The following is a 21,802-nucleotide window of genomic DNA, read 5'->3' as shown; positions in this document are numbered from 1 at the left end:
ATAATCTCTAGAAAGATCCACAGCAATGAGCCTCGTGTTAATGACTTCTTTTCCAAAACAGAGATCAAAAGTGTTTTTTGTTTTTTGTTTTTTTTTTTTTAAGGGGAAGGGAGAAAGGGAAGGAAGGGAGCAGGGAGGTAGGCAGAGGGAGGGGAATTGGTGGGATTACACCTGCAGTGCATCTTGCAAGGGTATATGTGAAACTTAGTAAATGTGGAATGTAAATGTCTTAGCACAATAACGGAGAGGGTGCCTGGAAGGCTATGTTAATCAGTGTGATGAAAATGTGTCGAACAGTCTATGAAACCAGTGTATGGTGCCCCATGATCACATTAATGTACACAGCTATGATTTAATTAAAAAAAAAAATTCTTTTTTTTTTTTTTTTTAATGAAGGCCCAGATAGTAAATATTTCTGGCTTTGCAAGCCATCAGGTCTCCATTTCAACTACTAAATCAACCTTCGTAGCAGAGAGTAGCCATAGACCACAGATGAATGAATATAACTGTGTCCCAGTAAAACTTGATTTACGGGCACTGACATTTGAATTTCAAATAATTTTATGTGCCATTAAATATTATTCTTATTTTAATTTTTTTTAACCATTTAAAAATGGAAAACCATTCTTAGCTCATGGTCTACAATACATGGCAGGCCAATTTAACTCACCAACACCTGTCCCAGAACTTACAGTTTCCTGAGAAAGTTGATAAACACTGTGGTTGTGTGTCTTCCTGTCTTTCTACATCAAAATGTATGTTAGAAATTCTCAACAAGTATTAAATTGCCTAAAAGGAAAGCAGCTTCTTTATTACTCTATTTGGCCTGATTTTAATGAAAAACTCCAGGGAGAGAAGGGATTCTACCCCACAACCCAACAGTCACACAGGAGTTCAAAGAAGTGGTGAAGAATGGGATATTTATCACATCTTTAGCCAAAAGTCATTAAATGAAGTAAGTACTAGAAAGTCATGTGGAAATAACTTCCCAAGGATACAATGTGCAGGGCTAGCTACACGTTTTTCAGGACCCACTGCAAAATGAAAATGGAGGTCTTTTGCTCAAAAATCGAGAAAAATGTGTCATTAAGGGTACCATAGCATAAAGCCTATCCCTGTCTTCTAGTTATTCTCTCAATATGGCCTCAGTTTTTTGTTGTAATGGTTTTTGAAGGTTTTTCTATTTAATGTAATTCTAAATAAAGGAAAATTAAAAATGTAAAGTTATTAGTATAAACGTATACTAATAACTTCAAACTTGTTCAATCCTAGTTTGAAGTCCAAGTGTAGGAATATTTCACTTGAATACAGGATCAATAAAATATACTAATAACTTCAAACTTGTTCAATCCTAGTTTGAAGTCCAAGTGTAGGAATATTTCACTTGAATATAGGATCAATAAAATTCCAAAAAGTTGATATTTTGTAGCTCATATATGCATATGTATTTTGGTTCTACCAAAAAAGTAGACACATCACATGAAACAAACTCAACGGTTTTTATTTCAATTCTTTAGATATACACATGGTACCAGCACTCTCTGCCTTCAGTTTACTGATGAGCAGAAAACTCTGAAAAGAAAAGGAACTGTGTGTCCTCCTATTTTTTCATGTCAATATTTTTCACATAAGTGGTTGGTTGTTGCAGGTAAATAGTACAAGTAATATATAATAGTATGATAGGGTTCTTTGGTCTTTTAGGGTTTTTAAGATCACGAATGTCTCCTTTCTGCACTTAAAGAAAGTTCTGGTTTGAAGGGGAGGACCAGCCTCTTGGGGTTGTCAGAGACTGTGCTTTGTCATAGACATACATACTGGGTTTGTACCCTGGACTCCTACGCACTGTGGGTCCCCTGCGCCCATGGGCACTGCATACACTATATCCCTTTGGCAGTATGGAACAACTGCAGACAAACTATCTGGCAAACTCCTCTTCTCACTTGCATGTCCCATGGTTTCCGTCAGGTTTCAAGTTCAAAGATGCAAGTTTGAAGATACAAGACACAAGATCAAAGACAAAATGTCTAAGAATTTCAAGATGGCAAAAGAAGTACAGTAAACCAAGTATGGGGCCCTTCCTAACATGAGACCTTGGGCAACTGCTCAGGTTTTATGCACATGAACGCAATTCTGCATATCAAGCAGGCTCATCACACATTGATTTTCAAAAAACAACAACAAACACTTTTTCTTTATGGTAATCTGCTTTCTAAGGCAAGACCTACTACAAACGGTGCACACTGTACTTTGCTGTAAATGTTGATACGAAAAGACAAATCTAATTCACCACTTCTTGCTGAAGAAATAAACCAGAGTTCCTTGTATATCTACTCAGCAAAGGAACAGGTGCAAAATTAAATTCTGGGAGAGTTTCTTTTAAGCTCTGTTGTGTTTACTGGATGGAAGACAACATCCCATCTTCAGATTTCAGGGTCATAAATCTGTCCTTCCTTCTTAGGTGTGTGAAAACTGACCATAGCCTTAGGTTCAGTGGTTTTCATTTGCTCAGAAGAATTCTGGAGGTCCTGAGATCTTTAGGAGTTCTGCTAGTGATTAGATGTTTTTCCCCAGTCCTCAAAGGTTCACCCTGCTTTTTGCTGGAGTGGGTTTCTACACCGGAGGTACCTCTAAGGAATCAGTCTCCATCTGAAGGAAAAGGAATTCAGTCCCAGTGTTTAGGTGGTTGCTAAGGTAGAAATCACACACCGCTATTTCTTCTTTAACAAACTCTCAAGATTTGTGGGAGCTTTTTGCGAGGGAAATAAATTATCACATGATTAGGTGTTACAAATGTTTTGGTATTTCTATTTTTTCTTTTGATTTTTTTTCATTGTATAGAAATTTATAATTCATTGTCATTTTAATAAAAATTTCCGTCATAGTTTGAGTTTCACCACTGCTGAGAAAAGACTGTAATTCCAACATCATAAATCAAATCATCCATGCTTTATGTTAGTACTTTTGAGATGAGCATATGATTTTTGTCATATAATATTTTTATTTGCTCCATATAATATTGGACCATCCTTGCCTCCCGTTAAATAAATCTCTTGGGCTATTTTATACAATGTAATATACTATTGAATTGTATTTGTCAATACTTTATTTAAGATTGTGTATTTCCTAAAAATGTCCTTTCTCTGAGGATGGATTTCTCCTAAACTTCTCATTTCCTCTGATTGTATTTTACTCAATCTAATAGGGTTTTTCTTTTATTTCTAATCCTTTCCTAAATTTAGTTACCTCATTTCTAATTTTTTTTTTTTACTTTGGGTTTATGTTCGTTTTTTTTCTTCTATCATGTTTAATGGTTTTAGCTCACTTTGAAGGGTAGGTAATATCTTCCTCTGTTTTATGGGCATGTCTTTCTGGCATGCTTTCATCTTTTACAGGGATGTTATTTACCTTTCCTACTGAAGATAATAGGCTTTGTGAGTGTATTTAGCATTAAGCAAAGTCTCAAGTTCAGCTTTAATACTTGGCCAGGTCCAAATTCTATTCTTCAGTGGGGCTTTTAACAAAAAAAAAAAAAAAAAAACTGTTTCTGTTTTGAGCATATTTCCAGAACAGTTCAAGCTGCTGTGTTTGCTTATCACTCTTACTTTAGCTTTTTGGGTTTTGTTTCCTTTTCAAACTATTTCCTTGTCTTTTGAGCTTAGTGATTAATTTAAAAGGACATTTACTGTGATTTGTCCAGCATTAGGATGTTTCATGATGTGTAAGGATTTCAAAATATCTAATCTTGTTTAGCTCATAGACTTGAAACCATCAGAATGTCTTTTTTTTTTAAGTTGCATATTTCATCAGCTTTATTTGTAAATTTTACAACAAAAGCTGTGATGTACATTTAGGACTCTTTCTTGGTTATGTTTAAATTTAGTTTTGCTTTTTATTAATGAATATACTTTGGTTTAAAGGTCAAATTGTGGTAAAAGTGAAAACACAAAGCAGTAATCTCTTGTTCTCCACCTATTTCCACCCCAAGTCCTGCTTTCCCCGGGAAACCACTTAAAGCTCTTCTAGCTATTTCTTGTCATCTTTGTCATTGCTTTTTAATATTCTTTTTAATTAATATTTCTTGATTTATCCATTTTAGACATTATATATTGTCCTCTTAAAATAAAGTTGGTAATTTATCACTTTTCCTTTCTTCCGAATGTATCTGTACCATAACATTTGGGTAAATCAATGTTCATATTTTCATCATTAAGACTAAGTAAACATTGTTCATTGTCACATGGAGCGGTATATTCTATTTCCTTGCCCACCTTTTTGTTCCTTGTGCAAACAATATTTATCTAACTTTTTACTGCCTTTGTGCCTATGTTTCTAACTCTCTCATGCCTCTTTCTTACATGATTAAAGCCCACAGGCAATCCTTCCCATCTACTCTCCTGAACACCTCACTTTTAGAATCCTCAGTCCTCCTGTTCAATATCGGCTATTTATTTTACAAACCTGATACACAGCTGTCATCCGGGGACATCCAAGCAAGACACTTATGTTGGGAGCACATTTCCTGTGCCCTAACCTTTCCCTTTTCATGTTTGTTTTTCTCTCAAGTGGCTCCCTGGCAAAGTGTGCAAGGGAGGTAACTTTTTTGAGAACTTTTGCATCAGAAGATGTTTTTATTCTACCCTCACTTGTGATTATTAGAGAATTTTCCACTGGGATATCATTTTTGGTCCAAATTTTGAAAGTGTTCTTCACTGCAATCATGACTCCCCTATAATTGGATATAAGTTGTTGTTTCTCCTAATATTTTATTATTTTTTTAAGTGTTTAATTTGTTATTTATTTTAGGAATTTTTTTTTTTTACACTGATTGCATTTCTTAGGTAAAATCCCTCTTACAATTGTGTCTTGCCACCAAAAGGTGTGTCACACACCAAGACCCCACCCCCTCCCTCCTTCCCTCTCTCTGCTCTTCCTTTCCCCACCCCTCCCTCCTTCTTTCTCTCTCTGCTCTCCCCTTCCCCCATCATGTCATTAATTGTCATTAATTGTCCTCATATCAAAATTGAGTATGTAGGATTCATGCTTCTCCATTCTTGTGATGTTTTACTAAGAATAATGTGTTCCACTTCCATCCAGGTTAATACAAAGGCTGTAAAGTCTCCATTTTTTAGTGGCTGAATAGTATTCCATGGTGTACATATACCACAGCTTGTTAATCCATTCCTGGGTTGGTGGGCATTTAGGCTGTTTCCACATTTTGGTGATTGTAAATTGAGCTGCAATAAACAGTCTAGTGCAAGTGTCCTTATGATAAAAGGATTTTTTCCTTCTGGGTAGATGTCCAGTAATGGGATTTCAGGATCAAATGGGAGGTCTAGCTTGAGTTCTTTGAGGTTTCTCCATACTTCCTTCCAGAAAGGTTGTACTACTTTGCAGTCCCACCAGCAGTGAAAGTGTTCCCTTCTCTCCACATCCACGCCAGCATCTGCAGTTTTGAGATTTTGTGATGTGGGCCATTCTTGCTGGGGTTAGATGGTATCTCAGGGTGGTTTTGATTTGCATTTCTCTAATAATTAGGGATGATGATAATTTTTTCATATGTTTGTTAGCCATTTGTCTGTCTTCTTTAGAAAAGGTTCTATTCATGTCTCTTGCCCATTGATAGATATGTGGGATTGTTGGCTTTTTTTATGCGGATTAATTTTAGTTCTCTATGGACCCTAGTTATCAAGCTCCTGTCTGATTCAAAATATGCAAATATCCTTTCCCATTGTGTAGGGTGTCGATTTGCTTTGGTTGTTGTTTCCTTAGCTATACAGAAGCTTTTCAGTTTAACTAAGTCCCATTTGTTTATTTTTGGTGTTGCAATAGCCACAGCAGTCTTCATCATGAAGTCTTTCCCCAGGCTGATATCTTCCAGTGTTTTTCCTATGCTTTCTTTGAGGATTTTTATTGTTTTGTGCCTTACATTTAAGTCCTTTATCCATCTTTAATCAATTCTTGTGAGTGGAGAAAGGTGTGGGTCCAGTTTCAGTCTTTTACATGTGGATATCCAGTTCTCCCAGCACCATTTATTGAATAGGAAGTCTTTCCCCTAGTGTATGTTCTTGTTTGGTTTATTGAAAATTAGGTGGTTGTAATATGTTAGTTTCATTTCTTGTTTTTCTATTTGATTCCAAATGTCTATGTCTCTATTTTTGTGCCAGTACCATGCTATCTTGACCACTATGGCTTTGTATTACAGCCTAAAGTCTGGTATGCTGATGCCCTCGGCTTTGTTTTTATTACTAAGAACTGCCTTAGCTATACGGGGTTTTTCTGGTTCCATACAAAACACAATCATTTTTTCCAAGTCTTGAAAGTATGATATTTTTATTTTATTTTATTTTATTTCATTTTTTATTGTTGGGGATTCATTGGGGTACAATAAACCAGGTTCCACTGATTGCATTTGTTAGGTAAAGTCCCTCTTGCAATTGTGTCTTGCCCCCAAAAGGTATGGCACACACCAAGGCCATACCCCCTCCCTCCTTACCTCTCTCTGCTCTTATTGGTATTTTAATAGGGATGGCACTGAATTGGTAAATTGCTTTCGGAAGTATAGACATTTTAACAATGCTGATTCTTCCCAGCCATGAGCATGGTATGTTCTTCCATTTGTTAATATCTCTGTTATTTTATGTCATAAGGTTTCATAATTTTTTTTATAGAGGTCCTCCACCTCTTTTGTTAGGTGTATTCCTAGGTATTTCATTTTCTTTGAAGCTATGGTGAAGGGAGTTGTGTCCTTAATTAGCCTCTCATGTTGGCTGCTATTGGTGTATACAAAGACTACTGAGTTGTGGATGTTGATTTTATATCCTGAGACATTACTGTATTTTTTGATGACTTCCAGGAGTCTTATGGTTGAGTCTTTGGGGTTCTCTAAGCATAAGATCATATTGGCAGCCAAGAGGGAATGTTTGACCTCCTCTGCTCTGATCTGGATGCCCTTTATTTTGTTGTCTTGCCTAATTGTATTCGCTAGAACTTCCAGCACTATGTTGAATAGTAATTGTGACAGAGGACAACCTTGTCTGGTTCCAGTTCTAAGAGGAAAAGCTTTCAATTTTACTCTATTCAGTAAAATATTAGCTGTGTGTTTGTCATAGATAGCTTCGACCAGTTTAAGAAATGTACCACCTATGCCTATACTCTTCAGTGTGCTAATTAGAAAAGGATGCTGGATTTTATTGAATGCCTTTTCTGCGTCTATTGAGAGGATCATATGGTCTTTGTTTTTGCTTCTGTTGATATGGTCAATAACTTATGGACTTGCATATGTTAAACCAGCCTTGCATCCCTTGGATGAAACCTACTTGATCATGATGTATGACTTTTTGGATGATAAGCTATAATCTATTGGCTAGGATTTTTTGAGAATTTTTGCATCTATGAGTGAAATTGGTCTGAAATTCTCCTTTTTAGGTGGGTCCTTTCCTGGTTTTGGTATCAGGGTGATGTTTGCTTTGTAGAACATGTTGGGGAAGATTCCTTCCTCCTCAATTTTTGGGAATAATTTCTGCAGTACGGGAATAAGCTCTTCTTTGAACATTTGATAGAATTCTGGTGTGAAGCCATCCGGACCAGGGCATTTTTTATTGGAAGATTTTTTTTGTTTGTTTTCTTGATCTCAGTGCTTGAAATTGGTCTGTTCAGGAGCTCTATTTCTTCCTGGATAAGTCTAAGGAGAGGATGTGGTTCCAAATATTAATCCATTTCCTTCACATTGTCAAATTTCAGACCACAGAGTTTCTGGTAGTATTCAGAGATGATCTCTTGTATCTCTGTGGCATCAGTTGTTACTTCCCCTTTATCATTTCTGATTGAGGTTACTAGAGATTTTACTTTTCTATTTCTAGTTAGTCTGGCCAAAGGTTTATCCATTTTATTTATTTTTTCAAAAAATGAACTCTTGCCAGGCATTGTGGTGGGCGCTTGTGGTCCCAGCTACTTGGGAGGCTGAGGCAGGAGAATCGCTTACACCCAAGAGTTGGAGATTGCTCTGAGCTGATGCCACAGCACTCTACGAAGGATGACAGGGTGAGACTCTGTCTCAAAAAATAAGAAAGAAAGAAAAGAAAATATTAAAAAAAAAAAAAACTCCTTGTTTCATTAATTTTCTGAATGACTCTTTTGTTTTCAATTTCATCAATCTCTGGTTTAATTTTGGATATTTCTTTTCTTCTACTGGGTTTAGGCTTAGATTGTTCTTCTTTTTCCAATTTCATAAGATGGCTTGTGAGTTTGTTGATGCGCTCTCTTTCTGTTTTTCAAATGTAAGCATCTAAAATGATAAATTTTCCTCTCAGAACTGCTTTTGCAGTATCCCACAGGTTTTGGTAGCTTGTGTCTTCATTGTTGTTATGCTCGAGGAAGTTAATGATTTCCTCTTTTATTTCTTCCTGCACCCAACTGTCATTCAACAGAAGGTTGTTTAATTTCCATGCCTTTGTGTGGGGTTGAACGTTTTTGTTGGAGTTGAGTTCCACATTTAGTGCCTTGTGGTCTGAGAAAACACAAGGTAAAATGTCAATTCTTTTGATTCTGTTGAGGTTTGTTTTGTGTCCTAGGATATGATTAATTTTGGAGAATGTTCCATGGGGTGATGAGAAGAATGTATATTCTTTATCTTTGGGATGGAGTGTTCTATATGCGTCTATCAAGCACAGTTGTTTTAGGGTTTCATTTGAGTCCCTTATATCTTTGTTTAATTTCTGTTTGGAGGATCAGTCCAGCTCTGTAAGAGGAGTGTTAAAGTGCCCTGTCATTATGGTGTTATAGGATATCATATTGCTCAGACTGAGTAAGGTCTGTTTCAAGAATCTGGGAGCATTTAAGTCAGGTGCATAAATATTTCGAATTGAAACATCTTCTTGTTGTACTTTCCCTTGACCAATATGAAGTGACCATCTTTGTCTTTTTTGGCTTTAGTTGCTTTAAATCCACATGTATCTCAAAATAAGATTTCAGCCTCTTTTTTCTTCTGAATTTCATTTGCCTGAAAAATTGTCTTCAACCCTTAACTCTGAGTTTTAATTTGTCTTTTGAAACAAGGTGTGTTTCCTGCAGACAGCAAATGGATGGCTTGTGTTTTTTAATCCAGTCAGCCAATCTATGCCTCTTCAGTGGGGAATTCAAGCCATTAACATTTATTGAGATAATTGATAAGTGTGGTAGCATTCTATTCATCTTATTTTGTAAGAGTCCATTGCTTAATTTTATCTTTTGCATCAGTGTGGAAATTAGGTTCTGTCCTTTAATTTCTGAGTTCTTACTTTGCTGTTGATCCTTTGTGATGGTCAGTGTCTAGAACAGGCTGAAATATTTCCTGTAGAGCTGATCTTGTTGTGGCAAATTTCCTCAATGTTCGCATATCAGTTACTGAATTGATTTCTCTGTCGATTTTAAAGCTTAGCTTAGCAGGATATAGAATTCTGCACTGGAAATTATTCTGTTTAAATAGATTAAAGATAGATGACCATTGTCTTCTTGCTTGAAAAGTTTCATTAGAGAAGTCTGCAGTCACCCTGATGGATTTGCCCCTGTAGGTCAACTGGCACTTACTCCTGGCAGCTTGCAGAATCTTTTCTTTTGTCTTGACTTTGGACAGGTTCATCACAATGTGTCTTGGAGAAACTCTGTTAGAGTTGAGGTGACCTGGGGTCTGATATCCCTCTGAAAGGAGTGTGTCAGAATCTTTGGTGATATTTGGGAAATTTTCATTTATAGTATTCTCTAGTATGATTTCCATTCCCCTGGGGCATTCTTCTTCCCCTTCTGAGATACCCATAACTCGTATTTTGAACACTTCATAAAGTCCCATAATTCTGTCAGTGAACGTTCTGCTTTCTCTCTCTCTCTCTCTCTCTCTCTGATTTTTTTTTTTTTTTTTTTTTGCCTCTTTAACTATCTGAGTTATCTCAAGAGTGTTGTCCTCTACCTCTGAGATTCTTTCTTCTGCATGGTCTAATCTGTTGTTGATACTTTCTATTGTATCTTTAAGTTCCCTAATTGACTGATTCAGTTCCTTCAGCTCTGCTATATCCTTTCTATATTCTTCATATCATTCATCTCTTATTTGATTCTGTTTTTGGATTTCCTTTTGGTTATTTTCCACTTTATCAGCAGTTTCCTACATTGTTTCCATCATTTCCTTCATTGTTTTCATCATCTGTATTCTAAATTCTCTTCTTGTCATTTCTAACATTTCTTTATAGGTGGAATCCTCTACAGTAGCTACCTCATGGTCCCTTGGTTGGGGGGCTGCTCTGGACTGGTTTTTCATGTTGCCAGTATTTTTCTGCTGATTTTCCCTCATGGGTATTTTCTTTTATCTGTTTCCTTGCCCTAATTTTCCTTTCACTTCCTCTTGCTCTTTAAGTTGCTGTGCCTCTGGCCGAGGGTTTTGATGAGTCCTTATGGTACAGGACCAGAAGGATAAGAAGGTTGAAGAGCAAGAAGGGAAAAAAAGATTTTTTTAAAAAAAGAAAAGGAAAAAGAGAAAGGAGAGGCGGTGAGTAAAAGGGAATATTGACAAAAAGAACAGAGGCACAGAAAGAGGGAGACAGGAGCAATACAGGTGTACAATAGGGTACTTTGACCCTGCCTTAAAAAAACCCCAACTTCTGGGGGTGCCAGGTTGGGTGGTTCCCTTGAGATCAGCAGCTTTTTGCCAGCCTGTTCAGACACAGTACCCCACTTCCACCAAGTAGAGAGGAAAGACAAAAATGCTATAAATCAAACCAGAACAAGCAAACAGAAAACCTTATGGGATAAAATTGGGGGAAAACCAAATAATAGGGGTAGAAACACTAGCAAAAATGAAGTTCTAATTTTTAAAGAAAGCAACTATGGAAAATTATATTTAAACTAGAAAAAGAAAGAAAAATGAAAAATCTAGAGGGAAAATGTTGAAATTAAAAAAAAAAAAACAATCAAAAAGAAAAACCAAACCAAAAACAAAGCACTACATATATATATATATATATATTGCTGAATATTGTCTGTGCAACACGTGATCTTCTGGGGTATGAGATGTTAATCACAAAGCTGATACAGCTATATGAGATGGAGACTGGTAGCCTCTGCTGATTTCTCCAACTCTGCAGGGTGGAGAGCCTAAATCTCTCCTCAGCCCACTTAATAGGCATTTTAAACTATCAACCTTGGCTAAACAGAAGCTTTCCCAGGAAAGCACTTGTTGCTGGGATCACTTCTGAAGTGGCTGTCCACTTACCCAGTGTGCCAAAACCAGTCTCACTCTATGCCCCTGAGGGCTAAGGCTGTAAGGCATCTCAGTCCCCACCTTTAGGCTGCTCAGGCACTACATTACTCACCCAAGGTCTCCGGCCCAATCCTCCATCTGTGACCCTGAGGGCGTAGCTTGCTGGGGCAGTTCTCCCACAATGGCTCCATGACCCACAGCTGAACACTATTAGCTCCTTCCAGCTCAGTGGCTCAGTCCGGGGCCCAAGACAATGCTTAAAGTCCTTCACACTCTTACCCAAGTTCTCCCAAGGTAGTTCAACTGAGTCCCCAAGTCCAAAAAAACAAAACAGCTCACAGGGAAGGACTTTCCAGTTTGCAATCTCACTGCTGCTGTACTTACAGCTGCCTGCGGGATTAGACTGAACAAACACACGCAACCACTTGCCAGTTCTCCCCTGCTTTTATCCTCCTCATGGGGTCCAGAAGTTTCTCACTGACTCCCTGTGTCCCCAGAGGGATGTTTCTGGGCAGATCCCACCAGCCAGAGATGCCTGATGTCTTCTCTCTGTAGACTCACCAGTGCCCCGTTGCAAGGAAGCTGTTACTCAGCTGCCATCTTGCTCCTCCCTCTTTTTCTCCTAATATTTTAAATGTTCTCTTTTTCTCTTATTTCTCTGAAATATCGCACAGATGGCTTTGCTATGGTTGTTTCCATTTTTTCATAGTTCTAGTGGTCTCTTGAATTTAGAAGTTCAGTCCTTTATTCTGAGTAGTATCTTAGAGCATATTTATAAAATAATTTCTTCATCATGTCTCCCTTCTCTCTTTCCAAAAGACCTACTTAAGGTTGTTCTTGGACCAAGTCTCTAATTTTGTAATTTTGTATCTGTGAACAAAAGTTCTCTGAAAAGAAATTTAAAGGAAAGGGACTTTATTCTAGAGAACACTTTGCAAACCAAGAAGATGAAGCCTTCCCTATAAAATGAAGGTGTGTTTCAGAGAACTTTCTTTTGTAAAGTTCCTGGTCAGGTTCCTACTCAGTTCTTCTTATGCAAATGAAGCATTCAAACTTGTTTAGTTCTGATTGATTGATATTTGCTGTGTTCTGATTGGTAGAAGGTTGCTGAGTTCTGATTGGCTGATGTAGGTCATAGCTTATTGGTTAGCACAAGCAGCATTAACAAAAAATTAAGCAGAGCTAGGGATTTTCCAGGAACTCAGATGTGTGTGCCTTCCAGTCAGCAAATAGCCACTCTGCTTAATTTGAATTTAGGTCCATTTAGGCACTGAAGATTCATCTTGAGGGATTGGCTTTTTCAAGGTTTATATATCATCTTATATTTTTGTTTTACTTTGGGGAGTTTTTTTTTTTTTTTAAGTTTATTTTCCAACTTACATATTGAAGTTTTATTCTGGAAGTTAGTTTTTTGTTTTTTGTTTTTTTTTATTAAAAAATATGGAACGCTTCACGAATTTGCGTGTCATCCTTGCGCAGGGGCCATGCTAATCTTCTCTGCATCGTTCCAATTTTAGTATATGTGCTGCCGAAGCGAGCACAGTTAGTTTTTAATTCTAAGAGGTCTTTCTGTTCTTGATGTTCAATTTTAATGATATTCTATCCATGTTGTGCATATGCAGTATTTTTGTTACTTCTAAGGGTCATAATTATATAGGTAGTTTCTTTTTTAAAGTTTTCTTTAGCTTTTTAAAAATTATCTTGTCTCTCCTAAGTGCTCTTTTTCGTTTGTCTCTTTGAGTCATTTTCGTGTTGGAGCATCTATGACATTGTGTTTATTTTGAAGAGTAAAGTCTTGAACATTTGGAGGTTCTGTGTGTAAGTCTGTAATTCACTGTAGGGTGGTTGTGTGATGAGCTTCCTTTTTGTGGGGAACACTCAAATATCTGCATCTGGAGGTCTTTTCTCTAGGATTCTCCAGTTTCCCCAGAGAAATATCCAATAATCAGGTCTGGCTACATAATTTTCAGGGTCCTGTGAAAAAATGAAAATGCAGGGCCTCTTGCTCAAAAGTCAGAGAAAAGTTCGGTTACAAATATTAAAATAAAAATCATTTTCTTTAAAGACATCTTGCTACTTATAACATGAAGTAGGGGTAACAGTGACAAATACCTAACAACATAAACTCAAAACTGCAAAAAAAATTTAGTGTCATAATTCTGTGTACTACAATAAAACAAGAACACTTAAAAACTGTAATTTCCTGATTGACAATTTTTTTTTGGCTTCCTTTTTCTGCAAACACATTTATTAGGTCATGTATAAAAAATTGTATTTTTGCTAACTTCAATTCTTCAATCTATGTAATTGAAAATGATGTCAATTGTTCTTGGCAAATGGGACATCTCAAATAAGTTTTGTATTATTATGGAAAGAACAACATGAACAAAGGCAAAGAGATGGGAAAGAGGGGGTAGTAAAACAGATGGATAAACAAGTCAGGGAAGTAAGATCTACATAAGGAAGAGTGTGGAGTGCCAAGCACAAAACTATCAGTAATGAAAAAATGTAGGGCACAGAGGCTAGAAGCAGAAGAGAAAAGGGAGCCACCAGAGATGTAGAATTCTCTGAAAGCAACTGTCTGAAACTCAGACTGAGATGATCAGTACTGAGCATAACCAAGAAGGTACAGGAGAATAAATGAAAGAAATGACGATTGCATTGTAGATGTGCCATGATTAGTGACCTCTGACAGATTAATTTCAGTAAAATGGTGGGTCCAAAATTTAGAAATAAGAGGTGAAAAATGGAGGAAAATTCTACAAGTGGACAGTGAGAGAAAGAGGGCAGAAATATGAAAAATCTAGAGATAGAAAAGGAACATGGAAGTCATTATCCAGACCATTTTACAGATGAGGAAACTGAGGCCTGGAGAGATTAAACCAATTCCCTCACTTATCCTGGTTAGCAACAGAGCGTAAGCAGAAAACCAGTACAGATGAAATGATACTTCAAGCAGGATAAGAATGAAAGAAAGACTTTCTGTCTCCAAACAAGTTTCCACTTAATTTTTCAGTTTCCATTTAGGATGTCACCTCCTCCTTCCAGTACCATGGGCCCCTGTCCTTGAAATTATTTTCAGCACATCTGATAGAAAATTATGACTATGATGCTTCACTCGCTGGAGAAAAAGCAATGTTGTTGATTTAGTCTAGGGAAAGAGAAATTTGTCCATCACCCTTTTTTTATTCTTGTAGGAATTTTATATTCCTGAAGCCTGGAGGACAGGAAGGGTTACTCACACTAAATTTGAAGTGCGACACTGTAATAATTTTGATAATACTCCACCCTGTCCAATTCCAGAGATAACAAATAACCCCAAGGTAACTAACCACCTACAGAAATGGACCCAGTAGGGTAAAGACATTCATTAAAAGAAAAAAAACAACACTCAATTATGAATAATTCACAATGAGCTGGCAAACACCATTTCGTTATGAGTATCAAAGTTCGTCAAGAGACACCCTTATCACGCGTATATAAAGGCAAACTGAACTGTCTGAGCAGGTCATTCACCATCAGAGCATCCCTGGTCAACAAACACTCCTGCCTGGGCACCATGTCTCTGCACTTTTCTTCGGCATCCAGACGGCTTGGCTCTTGCGGAGGAGCGGGATCCTTAAGGCTTTCCAGTGGGGGGGCAGGTTTGGGGGCTGGAAACGCCTGCGGTGTGCCAGGCATCGGAGGCGGCTTCTCCTGTGCCTTTGGGGGCAGCTCGGTTGCTGGAGGCTATGGCGGAGGGCTGGGCGGGGGAAGTGCTTCTTATGCGGCCTTTACCGGGAACGAACACGGCCTCCTCTCCGGCAACGAGAAGGTGACCATGCAAAACCTCAACGACCGCCTGGCTTCCTACCTGGAGAACGTTCGAGCTCTGGAGGAGGCCAACGCTGACTTGGAGCAGAAGATCAAGGGCTGGTATGAGCAATTCGGACCTGGTTCTTGCCGTGGTCTCGATCATGATTACCGCCGATACTTCCCAATAATCGATGACCTTAAGAATAAGGTAAGAAACACCAGGGTGTTAAGTGTTAACATTCAGGAGGATATTTAGCCCCTCTCGTCTCTCCAGATGTATGAGCTGTCATAATAACAGGGCTTTGCCCTCAGCTGCTAAATTGTGAGAGTTCATTATCAATATCAGAAATAATTTCTATAAAGATTCTAATCTTTGAACATGCCCCACCCATCATGGGGTGTACACGTATGCTTTTAGTAATACTGAAGTATCAAAAACTGCCCAGTGTCTCCAGCTGTATATTTATAAGTTTTCCCATAGACACTTATGGGCGGAGTGAGGAATAAAAGAGACCATACTTAAATTTCCCATTTTCGAAAGGATCCTCTTCTTAGTAGAGACAGATGCCAGAAATATTACTATGTGTATAATTTTATAGGTAACTTCATTTCAGGGAAATTTGAAATTTTTTTTAATATTCGCTCACTGTCCACGTCCCAGATAATTTCTGCAACTACAAGTAATGCCAGTGTTGTCCTGCAAAATGACAATGCAAGACTGACGGCTGATGACTTCAGACTAAAGTAAGTGGAGCTGAAGAGAGACCAAAAACAAAAGGTTAACTCTCTCTTTTATTTAGGTTATGTGAGGTTGGCTAAATTCTTTGCTTTTATTTATCCATTTATTTGTTTTATTAGAATGACTAGCTGAGTAATATATTTTACTTGGGAAATGGGGGGGCTAACACAAATTTAATGCCAAGGTCATAAGAGAGAGAATTTTGAGTATCCCCTTACTCTTTCTCTGAAGAATTGCTTTTCTTGCATTGTGGGTGATCAAACTGAAGTTTTATGCATTATTTTAATAGTTTTACCCCCAAACATTCGTTTGAGCTTTATGATGGTCTAAAAAGTAAGGTGACTAAGGTCTAAATATGAGTCAATGGAATTTTCAAATATTTTTCCAAGGTTTGAAAATGAACTGGCCCTTCACCAGAGCGTGGAGGCGGACATCAACGGTTTGCGCAGAGTCCTGGATGAGCTGACCTTGTGCAGGACAGACCTGGAGATCCAGCTGGAGACTCTGAGCGAAGAGCTGGCCTGCCTCAAGAAGAATCACGAGGAGGTACATGCTCTGCCTCCCTGGATGTCACAAACCGCCTCTCTCCCAAAGTTTAAAATTAATTTCAGATGATGCATACCGTATCTAATATTCAAGAAGAAACTTGTCAGTTTCTCCATACGGCTCACATTGTTTGAAAATGTTTCTATTCTCAAAAGAAATACACGCCGCCGCCCCCACCACCCCCGCACCCTCCCACCCCCACCCAAAAAAAGTTTCTAACCATATGGATCCTGTCTTTCTGGGCCCTTTAAAAATATTCGGATCCTTGGTGGGGCGTGATGGCTCACACTTGTAATCCTAGCACTCTGGGAGGCCTCAGTAGGGAGATTGCCTGAGCTCAGGTGTTCGAGACCAGCCTGAGCAAAAGCGAGACTCGTCTCTACTAAAAATAGAAAAACTAGACGGGCACTGTGGCAGGTGCCTGTAGTTCCAGCTACTTGGGAGGCTGAGGCAGGAAGATGGCTGTAGCCCAAAGAGTTTGAAGTTGCTGGGAGCTAAGATGGCTTAGCACTGTACCTAGGACGACAGAGTGACAGTCTGTCTCAATATAAACAAATAAAAATATTCAGATCCTGATTTCGGTTAAACAAAATCTCTTTCAGGAAATGAAGGCTCTGCAGTGCGCAGCGGGAGGCAACGTGAACGTGGAGATGAACGCGGCCCCCGGGGTGGACCTCACGGTCCTGCTGAACAGCATGCGAGCCGAGTACGAGGCCCTGGCGGAGCAGAACCGCAGGGACGCCGAGGCCTGGTTCAACGAAAGGGTAAAACCACTCTGGGGCGCGCTTACCTGGCACTGGGTGCAGATGCCTCGAACGCTGGCCTTAACGCTGGCTGCTAACATTTCAGAGCGCTTCGCTACAGCAGCAGATTTCTGATGACCAGGGCGCCACCACCTCAGCTCGGAACGAACTTACTGAGATGAAACGTACTCTTCAAACCCTGGAGATTGAACTTCAGTCCCTCTTAGCAACGGTAAGCCAAAAGCACGAAGCAGATTTGCTTTAGAAATTGGAATAGCCAGGCATCCCCGAGAGCCCCTGTAGTCCCAGCCACTTGGGAGGCTGAGGCAGGAGGATCGCTTGAGCCCAAGAGTTCGAGGTTGCTGTGAGCTGTGATGATCCCACTGCACTCTGCCATTCTACAGAGGGGAAACACAGCGAGACTCCGTCTCAGCAAAGGAGAAAGAGAAGAAAAAGTCAATCTCATAGAAATAAAGGAGAGAACAATGGCTACTAGAAGCTGGGAAGGGTAAAAAAGATGGGAGCATAAAAAGAAGTTGGTTAAAGGATACAAAATTACAGCTAGATGAGAAGCACAAGTTCTAGTGTGTTCCATAGGACTGTAGGATGATTATCATTAACAATAATTGTTATATATTTTCAAATAGAAGAAAATATTTTGGATGTTGTTCCCAGCACCAAAAAAAAGATAAAATGTTTCAGGTGATGGATGTGTTAATTATCCTGATTCTATCACTACACATTATATGTATTGAAATATCACTATGCACCCTAAAAATATGTACAATTATGTGTCAGTGCTTTTTAAAAAGAACACTGCTTATGGAGAGGAAAAATCACATTTGCACCTGTCGTATCTTCACCTAGCATTCCCTTTGGTCTCTTAATTAAAGCACTCACAGGTCCTTTTCAAATGGCATAAATAAGAAGCAAAGTAGAGGCGTGAAGGTCGACTCTAAAGCTAAAGGTGCCTGATGAGAATAATAACCTCTTTCATTAAGGGCTTGCCCAGCACTTCCACCCACATGTGAGTCCACAATCAGCCTGGAGCATGGGCAGGGCAGACTCTATAACTCATAAAAGAGGAATCTGAGAGTTGAAGTAGTTCAGTCCCAGTGTCCCACAGCTGGATCCAGAATTCCTCTCCAAATTTTCTAACTCCCAAGTCTATACTTATCCCACTATGGATAGTAAACCTCCTGAGTTTATTCGCAAATGAGATTATGACTGTACATATAATCAGGACTTTATATAAAAGTACTTGCAGATGAAACGGTACACTGCTCTCATCTTTATTCCATGTAAAATTACAGCACATGTTCCCTCTGTGGCTCTATATAAATTTGGATTCACAAGCCAATGAATTGAACCGCTGCATTTAAAACCTAAAAAGATAATTCTTTTCTCTGATGGAAAGTTTATGCGGTTTCCTATAGGGCTATTTTTTTTTAATAGAAGAGCTACAATCTTCATGACAAGACAGTCACACAATTAGAAATGAAGTAGCAAATGTGTAGGGGATTTTGGGGGGTTTTTTGTTTTGGGGGGTTTTTTTTGTTTTTTGTTTTGTTTTGTTTGTGTAGGGGATTTTGTAAGCAGGGAAGTGGCAGATTGTACCACATTGTACAAGCACAGGCTGTATTGGAATGGCAGAGGGATCTTCGGACTGTGCCCCATGAAGAAACAATTTCACTGGTTCTAATACTCCTGGGCATATGGTAACATTTGTCACTAACTGTGTCATTCACACATAGAAAAATAGTATGACGTCTAATAAAGGCAACAATTACTATTGAACACATGAAATCTATTAAATAAATGTGATTATTTGCATTATGTAAGGATAACCCTTAGTTATCTCCTAAGTGATCTGGCTTTTTCTAAAACCATACTGTGGCATTTTCCACTACCCACAGAAACAGTCCCTAGAGTGCTCCTTGACAGAGACGGAGAGCAACTACTGTGCGCAGCTGGCGCAGATCCAGGCTCAGATCGGGGCCCTGGAGGAGCAGCTGCACCAGGTCAGGACCGAGACCGAGGGCCAGAAACTCGAGTATGAGCAGCTCCTGGACATCAAGGTCCTCCTGGAAAAAGAAATCGAGACCTACTGCCGCCTGATTGATGGAGAGGATGGGTAAGTTCTTCTAGTGAGAAAACAATGTATTGCAGAGTTATGAAAGATGACTTGAAGTCAAGTACAAAGTATCTGTGATCCAGAGAATGTGTAGATAAAAAGTCATTGTTGTTATTTTGGGATTCAAAGAACTCTCACCTTAATCATTGTTTTTCAGTTTCCTGAAAACACAGAGTGAAATAATTAATACAAATGCTTCCATATTTTTACAGCTCTTGTTTTAAATCAAAAGGCCACAGAGGTCCAGGAAACCAGATGAAAGGTAAACAAACATTTGATGTTTACGTGTGTTCCAAATGATGAGTTATTTCCTGTTTATGAATTTGATAAATGGTGACAGTTCATATGTGTCATTTTAGATTCATCTAAAGCAGCCATCGTTAAAACAGTTGTCGAAGAAATAGATTCTCGTGGCAAAGTTCTGTCATCCAGAGTTCATACCACGGAAGAAAAAGCCACCAAGGTCAACCCCAAGAGTGAACAGAGGGTGCCTTCCTGAACTCTACCCTCCCCCCAGAAAGAAGGGCCGCTAAATTAACACACCAAATTGAAACTAATTAAGGGCACTCTTAACTTTTCTGCTTTTCTTCTGAAGAATGAAGACAAGCTGTGTTTAGAATAGTAACATTTCTTTGGCTTTCTCTATGGTGGTGTTTCAATAAAAGTTCTTCCTGTTGCAAGTTATCTTCCCTGGTTCGGATCAGTCTTTGTATTTTAAATATAACCTCCCGTGGGAGCTGACTGAATTTTGTCTTTAATTTCTTCCGTTTAAGTCAACCATCTTCACACGTTAGGAGGAAGTTTAACATGTCAACGAGTTGGAGTCTTTCTCACACCTCTGTAAAATTTTGCCTTTCTCCCACCCTTCAAAAAGTCCTTTCTGGGCACACACGAAGGGCCAGGTATTGAGGATGAAACAGTGAATAAGACCCAGTCCCTGAAGTCAACACGCTCATAGATGAGGAAATAAGAAACTGAAGAAATGGAAACGTCCTAAGAAACAAAGGAATGGCTACAAATGGGGAGATTTGACAGTAGAAGGCAAAGAGAAAGGTGTGGGGCTGTCATACGCAGAGTAGTCCAGGGGTCATGGGTGATTTAACCATCTGCCCTGAGGCTAGGGATTCACAGCACTCTGCTCCGTTTTTGCCATCCAAGACAACAGAGCAACATGTCCCTTAAGTAAAACATAACTTTTAGTGAAATATTTAGCTCTTACTTTCAATGAATCTTGCTCTAATCTGTGGTTAAAGGCTACATGGTGTGGGGGGAACCACAGCAGAAAACTCTCTCTAGGATTATTTGAGGGTGACAGAATGTACCCCACCCCGTATCAATGTCTTAACATAAGCAGCCTGCATCTCTCTGGAACCAGTACCATACCGCTGAACTCTCAGTACAGTGGAATCCTGGTCATTTTCAAGATGGCTTGCCTCCTCTCTTTCCCAAATGCATTTAATAATACTCAGGTGAACTTAAGGCAAATACTGACTTCCCTGCTTAACTTTTCAATTAACCAGTCCTCTCATCATATACCCTTATATCAAATTAAGATGCAAAAACATCCTACCGCATGGTTTCTTAATCAAAAGTACTCAGTTCACAGACTCTTGAGAAGACAGTTCGGCAGTTTCTTACAAAACTAAGCGTACTCTTACCATACGATCCAGCAATCGCTGGATCCTTTACCCAAAGGAGTTGAAAATTTCTGTCCACACAAAAACTTGCAGGCAGATGTTTATAGAAGATTCATAATTGCCAAAACTTGAAAGCAACCAAGATGTCCTTCCGTAGGTGAATAAATAAGCTGGTACATCCAGGCAATGAACATTATTCAGAGATTTAAAAAAAAAAAGAGCTATCAAGCCATGAAAGACATGGAGGAATCTTAAATGTGTACTTCTGCGAGAAAGAAGCCAATCTGAAAAGGCTACATACTGTAGGATGCCAACTGCATGATATTCTGGAAAAGATAAAATTATGGAGGCAGTAAAAGGATCAGTGGTTGCCAGAGATTGTTGGAGGAGGAATGAACAGACAGAGCACAGGAAAACTTTCACTGCCCTGAAAATCTTGTGGTTTGGGGGGGAATCCAACCTAATGTGCGTAATGCAATGATACATTTCTATTGAGAATAGAGTATGAATGTCTTTGCCACAACAAATAAGTAAGCAAGGAGATGCTTGTTATGTTAATCAGTTAGATGTAAGCATTCCACCTTGTGCAGCAAATCAATACATTGTATCCCGTAAGTGCATTAATGTACACAGTTATAATTCAGTAAAGAATTTTTAAAAACTGGGAAAATAAAATATTTTGTATGATACCATAAGGATAGACACATGTCATTTATACGTTTATCCAAACCTAAGATAGGGAACTAGCAGGTCTCAATAAAGAGTTAAAAGTCCCAGAAGAAGGTCACTAATAAAATAAGACACAGCAGAGAAACCAGCCAAAAACAGCTAGAGCCCAGATGGTACAAAAAACCACCTCGGGTTACCCTCACTGCTCATTATACACTAGTTATAATTCATTAACAGGCTAAAAGAAACTCCCACCAGCACCATGACAGATAATAAATGCCATGGCAACTCCCAGGAATTGTCCTGTGTGGTTTA

The 21,802-nt window shown here is 38.8% G+C and overlaps 1 protein-coding gene and 1 non-coding gene across 2 annotated transcripts; one reads left to right on the top strand and one right to left on the bottom strand.

Annotated features, from left to right (window-relative positions):
- Positions 1 to 12,658: 12,658 nt before the first annotated feature.
- LOC128571316 (U6 spliceosomal RNA) lies at positions 12,659 to 12,765 on the bottom strand. The gene has a single exon (XR_008375748.1). It is a non-coding gene; the product is annotated as a U6 spliceosomal RNA (small nuclear RNA).
- A 2,018-nt stretch (positions 12,766 to 14,783) lies between these two features.
- Positions 14,784 to 19,680, top strand: KRT27 (keratin 27). Its single transcript, XM_053569676.1, has 8 exons — positions 14,784 to 15,227; positions 15,681 to 15,763; positions 16,148 to 16,304; positions 16,907 to 17,068; positions 17,154 to 17,279; positions 18,964 to 19,181; positions 19,394 to 19,443; positions 19,541 to 19,680. The coding sequence occupies exons 1-8, from the start codon at positions 14,784 to 14,786 to the stop codon at positions 19,678 to 19,680; spliced, it is 1,380 nt and encodes a 459-aa protein (XP_053425651.1).
- The last annotated feature ends 2,122 nt before the right edge of the window (positions 19,681 to 21,802 follow it).

This window comes from Nycticebus coucang, chromosome 18, assembly GCF_027406575.1.
Source record: "Nycticebus coucang isolate mNycCou1 chromosome 18, mNycCou1.pri, whole genome shotgun sequence".
Lineage (NCBI taxonomy): Eukaryota > Metazoa > Chordata > Mammalia > Primates > Lorisidae > Nycticebus > Nycticebus coucang.
The sequence above is the reverse complement of the archived record's forward strand: the minus strand, read 5'-3'. Positions and strand labels throughout refer to the sequence as shown.